Raw genomic sequence first — 11,464 nt, 5'->3', positions numbered from 1 at the left:
CCCTTCCCCTTTGTGACCATTCTATATTCATCCTTTACTAGCACTGATGCTTTCCGTTAATCTCTCTTACTTGTGTGCTGTGATGCATATTATACGCGCATATGCTGGTCAGCAGTCTGGTAGCACAAAGACATCTTTTCTCTGAGTGTAAGACTATGTAAGTCTCTCTCTCCATCTCTTATTTCTATGCACTACATTCTACAAATCAATTGAACAAGACACAAGGGCAGCTGAACACAAATGTATTCATGATACTAATGACCACAAATAAAGATGACCACCAGCGTAAAAGAGAGTTACTGGATAAGAAAGCAAGAAGAGAAAAAGAAAAGAGCGAGAAAAAAAAGGAGTGCAAAAATGAAATTGGGAAAAGGATTAAAAAGTAAGAGAGAAAAAAAAGAGAATGAAATAGAAGAGAGGAAAAAACTATTTATATGGGGAGAAAAGTCCAATAGGACAACCAGTAATCCCAACAAATGACTGCAACAAATACCTAGAGATGAATGCAAACTACAAACAACTAATATCAAGCGAGTTGAGGGAAAACAGAAGCAAAAAATAACCAAAAACAAAACCAAACAGAAAAACAAAAAGAAAAAGAGAAACAATCTCACAAACAAACAAAAAAACCCCCAATATAATCAGCAATCAAGCAAACAGCAACAAAACGACAGAGAGAGAAAAATTTGGATAGTGAAGAAACAGAAGAGAGAGGTGTGTATGGACTTAGAGCAGGGGATTGGAAATTAGATATATAAGTAGGGTGAAATTTTAACGGGGTAAAAAGAAGGAATAGGGAAAATCTAAAGCAGGAATAGGGTAAGAGAAACAGGACAACAAAAGGGGAAAAGTGAGGAAGAGAGTGTTGGCATAAAGGTAAAGTTGAGATAGAGTAAAATGATGCTAAAGGAAAGATGAAAATAGAATGTAGAACACTAATCCCAAAATAAAATAAAGAGAAAATAAAATGACACTTAAAAAAGATAAAATAGTAGTGGTATTAATACTGATTAAAAATAAAAATGTAATAATTAAAAAGGTAAAATCAAGTGACGAAAAAAAATTAGTTTCTTAAGTAAAAGATGAAAAAAATAAAAATAAAAATGTGCAGTAGAAGGTTATTCCCTTCCTCTACTGTTCTGTTTGGCACATCTATTTCCTAGTCAGGACAGTATTGAAGTTCCTGCGTTCCACTGTTCCTCAGTGTTGTAGGCCACAGTCCTGATTTTCAAGCAAGCAGTACTTCTTTGTTTCTTATACTCCTTTGTGTTTACACAAGAGTCAATTTGTGATTCAACCCCTGCGTTTCTGGATTGACCTCCCGCTGGCCAGATCCGGCCCGTTTGAAATGAATAAAACAAACAAACAAAAAAGACCGTACCCTTTTATGTAATGATGTTTACTTTGAATTTATATTAGTTCACACAAACACTCCATCCATGCTTTTGTTCCGGCCCTCCGGTCCAGTTTAAGAACCCATTGTGGCCCTCGAGTCAAAAAGTTTGCCCACCCCTGGTTTAGACTTTGTTTTCCCTGTGGCACTTAATACTGGTTTGGGAGAATGGGCTGCCCCATAGCTGGTTCTTTGATCGTTATTCCCACTCTGATCCCCAGATTCTATAAAAACAACTTTCCCCTGCAGTTTCTTAGAGTGTCCCCAATTGGGTGAGCCTATGTATTGGGCTTAGTGATTACTAAGGATTTAAAGAGGATTTAAAGCAAGTATTTAAAGAGGGGGGAAAAGAGAGAGAGAGAGAGAGAAAAGGAGCCAGAGTAAGTGCGCGAACTCCAGTGCTGCGGTTCAGGTTCAAGTCTGTGCAATCTTTTTTCCCCTTGGGTCTAAGCAGCAGCACACTGTTAAAATTTTTAGGCTGCCCTTTTGCTCCCAGTTCAGCGATGGGTTGCTTTTTAGAGTTCTCTTCTGTTAGCAGCCCTGGAGATCTCCTTCCACATTCATGGATCACGCCAGCCCCAGCGGCCGGGGACTTTTCTGGGCGCACACTTCCCTGGATTCTCCAGCTACTGACCTGCACGTTTCTGTCTCCTGCCCAGACCACAGACCTCACCTTATCCCAGGCAAAATCTGACCTTTCCGTGAGGGGGTGCAGAGCTCCCGAATGCGCGTGCTCGTGACCCTTGGGGACCGGTGTTCCTGGGTTCGCAGCTGTTCGCTGGGTGTTGTTGTTGTATATTCCTGGGATTTTCAGGCTTCTGACAACATCCACTCTCCCCTTCGAGATGGGAGAGACAGAGTCTCCGCCTCAGAGCAAGCCGGTCTCTCTGGGAGGGATCCCAGCAGCAGTGGAGGCTGCCCGGTCAGGGGAACCCCGTCGGGCAATCCCCCACAGTCCCCTGGAGTATAGCTGACCCTCAACTCATAAACAAACACTCCCGGTGTGACCACACACTCTCCTTTCATTCTCTCATGCTCTATCTTGCAGTCTGCCTTCCTGTCAGCAGCCATTTTCCTTCTCCTTAGTCTTGAGGAACTGCCATACTGTTTTCCATAATGACTATACTAGTTTATATTTCCATAAGCAGTGAATGAGGGTTCCTTTTTCTCCACAACCTCTCCAACACTTATTACCTGTCTTATGTATAAGAGCCATTCTAACAGGTGTGAGGTGTATCTCATTGTGCTTTGATTTGCATTTCGCTAATAGCTAGTGAAATTGAAAATCTTTTCATGTATTTGTTGGCAATTTGCATGTCTTCTTGAGAGAGGTGTCTGTTCAGGTTCTCTGCTCATGTTTTAATTGAATTATTTGTTTGTTATTCAATTGTATGAGTTCTTTATATATTAAAGGTATTAACCTCTTGTTGGAGGTTTTCTTTACAAATATCATCTCCCATTCAGTTGGTTGCCTTTTTGTTTTGTTGGCAGTTTCTTTTGCTGTGCAGAAACTTTTTAGTTTGATACAATCTCATTAATTTATTTTTGCCTTTACTTCCCTTGCCTTTGGAGTCAAATTCATAAAAATGTTCTCTACAACCAAGGTCCAAAAGTTTAGTACCTATGTTTTCTTCTATGTAATTTATTGTATCAGATTTTATAGTTAAGTCTTTGATCCATTTTGAATTACTTTTTGTACATGGGGACAAACTGTAATCTAGTTTCATTCCAATTTTCCCAGCACCATTTATTGAAGAGGCTTTTTTTTTCTTCTCTCCATTGTGTGTTTCTGGCTCCTTTGTCAAAAACTATATGCCCATATACATATGGTTTTATTTCTGGGTTCTCAATTTTGTTCCATTGGTCTGTATGTCTGTTTTCTGCCAATACTATGTTATGTTGATTATTGTATAATTTGAAGTCAGGTAGTATGAAACATCCAGCTTCATTCCTTTTTTCTCAGGATTGCTTTGATTATTTGGGGTCTTTTGTGCTTCCATACAAATTGATGATTTTTTGTCCTATATTTTAAAAAATGATATTGGAGATTGCATTAAATCTGTATATTGCTTTAGGTAATATGGCCATTTAACTATGTTGATTCTTCTAATCTATGAACACAAAATATCTTTCCATTTCATTGTGTCTATCAATCTCTTTTAATAATGCATTGCAGTTTTCAGTATATAAATCCTTCACTTCCTTTGTTAAGTTTATTCCTAGATATTTTATTATTTTTGTTGCAATTGCAAAAGGAATTCTTTTTTTCTGTTTTTTCTGAGTTTTCATTGTTAGTATATAGGAAAGCAGTGGATTTTTGTACATTGATTTTGTATCCTGCAACTTTACTATATTTGTTTATTGTTCCTGATAGTTTTTTGGTAGAGGCCTTAGGGTTTTCTCAATACAGAATCATGTCATCTGCAAAAAGTGACGCTTCTATTTATTCATTCCCAATTTGAATGCCTTTTATTTCTTTATCTTGCCTAATTGCTCTGGCTAGAACTTCCAGAACTATGTTGAATAAGAAAGGTAAAAGTGGGCATCTTTGTCTTGTTCTGATTTTAGAGGAAAAGCTTTTAGTTTTTCACCATTGAGTATGATATTAGGTCTTTCAATTCTTTATGATTCAGACTAGGAAGGTTATATTTTTCTAGGAACTTATCCATTTCTTCTTGGTAGTGCATAGTCTTTGATAGTATTCTAGTATGATCATTTGTATACCTGTGATTAGATGGGTGTTCTTGAACACTATTGACACCACAGTTCTGACAGTATTTTATGACAATTGATGGTAACAGTTATACAACAGATGCTTCTCAACTAGAAATTTCTGCAGACTATATTGGAGGAAGTCATTATGTTATACAGTCTCATGATGATACTGAGGGCATCACAAATGGTTCAAAAGAAAGTTTCAGAGAACAAGATATATACTTCCAATTGCAAATTTGTCAAGGATAATGAAAAAATGTCATACCTCAAACAGAAAAGATTGCAAAAGATGCCAAAAAATGTGTTCAAGAATGGACACAAGTTCATCAGCTTTATTACATCTGAAGCAACTGAAGGATGCCATCAAGAGAAATGGAAGCCAATCAATGGAGAAGATATTCTTTTTGCCATGTCTATCTTAGGCTTTGACAGTTATGCAGAACCTCTAAAATTTATACCTTTGGAAAATCAGAGAGGCAATGGAAGGAGAAAAAGGAATTGTTAGAGCAGTCACAGCTACAGATGAACTAAGTAAAGAGCCAATAGAGCAGTGGTTCTCAACCTTCCTAAGGCCGAGACCCTTTAATACAGTTCCTCATGTTGTGGTGACCCCCAACCATAAAATTATTTTCATTGCTACTTCATAACTGTAATTTTGCTACTGTTATGAATCATAATGTAAATATCTGATATTGCAGGATGTATTTTCATTGTTATAAATTGAACATAATTAAAGCATAGTGATTAATCACAAAAACAATATGTAATTATATATGTGTTTTCTGATGGTCTTAGGCGACCCCTGTGAAAGGGTTGTTTGATCTCCAAAGCGGTCACGATCCACAGGTTGGCGACCCATAGGCTGAGAACTGCTGCAATAGAGGGAGGCATTTATTAACTAGTTACCAGCTGGCTTAATGATTGCAGATAGTCAACAACAGGATGTTATGGTTTACACAAATAGTATCAACAGATTTCTGGTGTTCAGCAAATTCAGTTTGCATGATTTGAAGAAATGATGGAGTAGGGGATATAGAGAAGCAAGCAGAGACATCAGAAGGAAATGACTGGTGAAAGGATGTTTCTTTGTATATAAATAGCTGTAATGTAGCTTCCTGATTCTTCACTATTTGAGATGTTAATACTGACCTGATAATTTTTTTCATGAATTATTTTAAAGAAAAATTGGATTTTTAAAGGTATTATAATATTTTTGTTTTGGATGAGAATTTGTTGTTTTGTATGACTCTTGTATGCACATTGTATATTGAAATGTATTACTGTCAGAGATTTGTAGACAGTTTCTTATTTTCATACTGAATCATGCTACCTGTGTAATTCAAGCAGCTGTGTCAATTCATGATGTTTGGCCTTTTAATAAAATATAATAGTAGAGTTTAAAATATAATCATATTCTATTAATTATTCCCCATAACATCTCATATTTATTTGCTTATTTCTCAATGGCTTTATTGAGATCTAATTTACATATAATTCATTCATTTCAAGTGTACAATTCAATGGCTTTTGGTGTATTTATTGAGTTGTGAAACCATCACCCTATCAATTTCAGAGCATATTCATCCCCCAAAAAAGGAAACTTGTACTCTTTAGCTTGTACTCCCAGCTTCAAGCAACACTAATCTAATGTCTGTTTCTATAGATTTCCCTATTTTGAACATTTCATATAAGTGGAACTATTATTACATGGCTTTTGTGACAGGTTTCTTTTATTTAGCATAATGTTTTCAAGAATCATCTATGTTGTAGTATGTATCAGTATTTTCACATCTATTCTCTATTTTTCATTATCAATATTTCATGTTGTCTATTTCTTATATCTAGACCTATGCAGTTATCTCCAGTCCCACCTGACATTCCCTCCTGTAGACAAACATTTAACCTATTCTCTAAGTCCTTTGGAATAAGTCCTTCCATTACCTTAAAGGCTTTGGTTCACTAATTATTTTTGCCCTCTTTTGTTCATCTTACATTATACAAATCATTTCTATAAGGCTGATTATGTAAAATACTTGTTTTTCTCCCAAGGTAAAAATTAGATGCTATGACTTCCTCAAACTCTTAGCTCTTGCCTTCTACTCACCTGTAAGATTTTAAAAAGAGGAGTCTATATTCATTGTCTCTTCCATGTTACCTTACATCTACTCTTTGATTTACTTGTATCTTCTGAACAGAAAATGCTCTGATATAAAGCACCAAAGATCTCCCAGATGCTAAATACTATATAAAATTGTCATTCTTTGTTAATAATTGGCTTCTTTATGGTATTTAATAAGTTCTCTTTGCTCTGCTCATCTGTCATCCTGCCATTTTCAGTTGGTTCTTTTTTTTAACCTTAAATCAAATTCTTAGTTTTCTTAAATAGATTCTTTTTCATCTCTTCCCACAAAGGAAGACATTTCTATGGGTTTCATCATTTGCCCTTTCTTCTTGTCACCTTTCCCCTTATTCCTTGAGCAATCTCATCCATACACATGGCTTCAACCACTGCCTAACTCTTTATTCTCACATGTGTATTTTTAGCCCAGGTTTCCCTCTTTAGCTATACCACCATCAAAAACAACTTTCAATGGGACAGCTTCAGTTGGTTACATCAAGGGTACCTCTCAACTTGCATATTCATGAAATAGTATTCTTTCCCTCTAGCCTTTTATAAACTCCGCACCTATATTTTATATCTTGATAAATGACTCAAGTCAGAAAATTAAAGATATTATATAAATCACTCTTTATTTCCCATATTCAAAATCAGTTACCATGTTTTGTTACCTTAAAAATCTTTCTGAAATCTGGACCTTTCTTTTTCTCCTCACTGCTTTAATTGAAAACTTAATTATCTCTCACCCAGATTATTGCAAGGTCCTTGTGATAGGACTTCTGCTTCCTAGTTTACCTTCCTCCAATTTATCTCCTGCATTGTTGTCAGAGTAACCTTTCTAAAATGAAAAACATGCTACTCTCCTACTTAAATGCCCCCAGTGGCTTCCCTTTGCCTCATGGAAAGCTAAACTCAGGGGTGCCAATCTCTATCTGCTGTTCTTCTTAGCCTCATATCTTGCTGTTTTCCAACCTGCACCTCATGCATGTGGGCTTTGTTGGGTTCCTCAAAATTGGTATGCTCTTTTAGTCCTCTTTTCTCTTTTCCATGCAATTTCTACTTCTCCATAATGTACTTTCTTTCCCACACTCTCCTCTTCCATTCCATTTGATCAATTCCTATTGAGGTTTTAAGACTTGGTTTGATATAGATCTGGGGTAATTTTCTCTCACCCTACAGTTAGGTTAAGTGTTCTACTCTGTACTCACCAAATACCTCTTGCAAGCCTCTGCGTGAGCACTTCCATGGTCCTGTAATGGACTTTCCACTTCTCTGATTCCCAGTACAGTATAAGCTCCTTAAGAATAGGAACCACATCTTTCATTTTGATATCCTCAGAGTCTGGCCCAGTACCTGACACATACAAATGACTGCAGAATTAGGTTCAAATCATCACAGATTTCATTTCTATATATCTCAAACTATGCTCCAAATATTAGTTGTTCACTCATTTTCAAATCTTTGCTTAAATGGTTTCTTTTTCTTGAAAAGTCCTTTTTTTCTTAACCTAATTAATCCTGTTATCAATGAGGCCCAGTTGAAATCCTACCTCATCCTGACCTCCCAGTTAGAGTTCATTAAGCTTTCTTATTCCTTATATGACTTATAATTTACTAGAGGCCCGGTGCACAAAATTTGTGCATGGTGGGGGTGGGTACCTCAGCCCAGCCTGCACCCTCTCCAATCTGGGACCCCTTGGATTATCTGACTGCCGGTTTATTCCCAATCCCGGGATCAGGCCTAAACAGGCAGTTGGACATCCCTCTTACAAACCTGGACTGCTGGCTCCTAATCGCTCACCTGCCTGCCTGCCTGGTTGCCCATAACTCCCCCCCCTCCCCTCACTGCCCTGATCACCCGTCACTGCCTCTGTGTGCTGGCCTGGTCGTCCCTAACTGCCCCACACTGCCAGCCAGGTTGCCCCCAACTGCCTCCTCCCTGCCAGCCTGGTCTCTCTTAACTGTCCCCCCCCATCCCCCACCAACCTAGTCACCCCTTACTGCCCCTCCCCCCCGCCAGCCTGGTAACCTCTAACTGCCCCCCCTGCCAGCCTTGTCTCCCCACACAGACAAGGTTGTCCGTCTGGTTGTTTCGGTCGTGATGGCCCCTGACTTTTTATATATTCAGATAATACACACTTAGCACTGTTTGCTCTCTTATAAGCTATCTTTTCATTTGTATGGATCTGACTTTTCCAATTGGATGTGTGCTTTTTGAGGGCTCTGATGTGTCTTTGTCTTCTTCCCTTACTGTGCCTCGGAGATTGTCTGACAGCATTCTAGTTTAGTATTTGAGCAGGTTATTTAATGGATGACTTGACCTCTTGGAGCCAAGAACCAGACTTGTACTTAGAGTTCACACTCTCTTTGGCTCTCATTTTCATAAGAGAAAAAACTTCAGAATAATGGTTCTAATTGGTCCCATTTTATCTTGTCAACAATTCCTGGGGGCATTTCACAGATGAATAAATGAAAGGAAGACATAAAATGCCCCAGTAAAAGGAGAATTATAGCATCTCAGTGACAAAATCACCTCACTGTGTGGAAAGTATTATGATAGTGTCCAAAATATTAAGAATAATACCCCAAAGGACTAACATTTACACAAGAAATTAGAAAGTATGTTTCCTTTTTTAAAAAATTAATCCTCACCTGAGGATATTTTTTCATTTGTTTTTAGAGAGAGTGGAAAGGAGGGGGAGAGACAGAGAAACATCAATGTGAGAGAGACACATCAAATGGTTGCCTCCTGCATGCACCCCGACCAGGGCCAGGGATCAAGCCTGCAGCCGAGGTAGGTGTCTTTAACTGGAATTGAATCCAGGACCCTTCAGTACTCAGGCCAACACTCTATCTACTGTGCCAAACTGGCTAGGGCACATTTCCTTTATTTAAATTATAAAATTAGGAAGTATTAGAAATGCTTACTTGCACTTATTCATTCAGAAAATAATTAAAGCAACTATGTGTAAAACACAGACATGATTCCTAAAATCCGTCATGAAAGAGTGATACATTAATGACATTCAAATTCTAACCTAGAAAGTGTTTTGATTATGATAATCTGAACTTTTAGGAATATTTTAAAGGGCTCTTTTAAACTAGCGACTCTAATTTGTTTATTAGAAGAATCCTTGAAATGACTCCTTACCCCTGCCTGTGTTGCCTCTGTTTAAAGGTGCGAGAACCCTGGAATTTCCAGTGTCACACTTACTGATCATACTCTATCTGAAATCCTTTATTTTTTTGGTTATCCTGGTCATCATGGGTATCATCTACTTCCAGAGGATAAACGATTGCAGGTAGGAACTGAAGACTGAAAAATATAAACCCATTAGAAAGAAGACAGATTATCCAATGAACTTATCTGCATATATGCATAGCCCATGGACAGAGAACAGTGTGGAAGAGGCACTGAAAGGGGGCAGGGGCAGGGTGGAGGGGATCAATGGGGGGGGGGACATCTGTAATACTTTCAATAATACAGACAAATTAAAAACAAAACAAAATAAAACAAACAAACAAAAAGAAGACATCAGTGTGAAACTTTGAGTTTATAATATCCTGGGTAAAGCTTGGTACATTTTAGGGCACATTTTGTTTATTCTCTCAGCTCCTGCTCTGAATTAAAGCTTTTTTAACAACTGAGAGCCAGGGCAAAGGTGGGCATTGCTGGAATAAGAGCTTCTGCTTTACTGTAGTTTTTCCAGAGGAGAGACCTATCCTAGACCATCCTTTGAGAATATCATGGGGGACCTGTGTTTACTTCCAAGTTTCTATACTTCGGAAGGCTTGTATTTATTCCTGAGTAATTGTATGTCTTATGTTTCTTTTTCCTAGAGCACAAGAATAAAAAATCTGGACGTCAATTTAAATTTGATGAGATATCATAAAAATTCAGCCAGTTGAAATCAGCCTTCAAGTTCAACATCTAGCTCAACTGCTCCTGTTACTCTTTGATACCTTTGTGTTTATGAGAACCAATGTAATAATTTGCAAGGCCTGTTTCAAACTATATATATGCAAAACCTTGCTGCCTGCCATTATAAATGTCTAGGATGACTCATCTACTTTCACCTTTGCTCTAGTTAGTTTTATTTGAAAATGAGAAAGTACCCTGCTTCTCACCCTAAAGAGGAAGATGACTCAGCAAAATCCTACAACAATTCTGTGCAGTTTTCTGCAACCCTTGGGTTCTTTAGACAGTGCTTTCATCCTAGCACAGCGATTTCCCCGTGTGCAGTAAGAATTTTTAAAACATGCCTACTTGACTATTTACTCAGGGGCACTGACTTCTTTTCCCTTAGACTGTCAAATAAAAAAATGACAATAGCCAACATAACAATAGCAATCTGGTGTGAATGAATCAAAATTATACCTATTTTTTTGCCAGATCAGCAAAAAATATATTTTTTGGTGTGCTGCAGAATTTTAGTAATTAGTTTATGTGTGACATGAGATAAAAGGGTTGAAAATCACTGTCCTAACTTCTTGTTTCTTTGGCCCATTTGAGATGCTAATCAATGTTGCAATGGCAGGAGCAGCTACACACACTGTCTTCAAGTCAGCTCATAGCTGACTTCCCATCCCCCTCCCCCTAACTTGCTGACAGTTAGTGGGGCTGTTGTAGTGCATGTTTAGACTGGTCATTGAATAAATGGACAGGAGTTATTTCCAGCAGTATGTGCATTTTTGAAAAAATTATAAGTTGATCCCAAATAAGGAGTTATTAGAGTCATTGGAAGCAGAGCTGAGTATCACCTTACTGCTTGGAGTTCCAGTGTCTCAAGTCTCTTTCTCAGTTTTCCTTTATCTTCACTCCAGGTTAGCATGGGTTAATGGTTCTAAGAGTAATAGTGCTTAATGAAACCCTAGCATCTTCCAGGACCACTGTAAACAGAAACCCTCTCTTCACTGATACATATGGCAATCCTTTAGTAAAAAGTGTTCTTTTTTAAAAATGTTTTTATTGATTTTCAGAGAGAGAAGAAGGGAGAGGGATAAAAACATTGATGAGAGAGAAACATCCATCAGCTGCCTCCTGCCCCTGCACAACTCCCACAGAAGATTAAGCCCACAAATCCAGGCATATGTCTTGATGGGGAAATGAACTGGTGACCTTTTGATTCCTGGGTCTATGCTCAACCACTGAGGCACACCCTGGCCATGCAAAAGTGTTCTTTTATTTAAATAAAAAACTTCTTATGTAAATTGGCAGGTGGTTTGGAATATTAATTT

At 37.8% G+C, this 11,464-nt stretch overlaps 1 protein-coding gene and 1 pseudogene across 1 annotated transcript in view; both read left to right on the top strand.

The window, feature by feature from the left end:
• The window catches only part of LOC102432971 (cell surface glycoprotein CD200 receptor 1), a 20,903-nt gene extending 10,814 nt beyond the window's left edge, over nt 1–10,089 (top strand). Inside the window, exons 4-5 of the mRNA XM_023758704.1 lie at nt 9,405–9,528; nt 10,067–10,089. Of these exons, the coding sequence (XP_023614472.1) occupies nt 9,405–9,528; nt 10,067–10,079 (137 nt within the window). The 3' untranslated portion in view covers nt 10,080–10,089. The remainder of the gene's footprint in view (nt 1–9,404; nt 9,529–10,066) is intronic.
• Nucleotides 4,175–5,114, top strand: LOC102425680 (annotated as a pseudogene).
• Nucleotides 10,090–11,464: the final 1,375 nt, after the last annotated feature.

This window comes from Myotis lucifugus, unplaced genomic scaffold (genome assembly GCF_000147115.1).
Source record: "Myotis lucifugus unplaced genomic scaffold, Myoluc2.0 scaffold_137, whole genome shotgun sequence".
Lineage (NCBI taxonomy): Eukaryota > Metazoa > Chordata > Mammalia > Chiroptera > Vespertilionidae > Myotis > Myotis lucifugus.
This window is presented reverse-complemented; position numbering and strand designations above follow the sequence as displayed.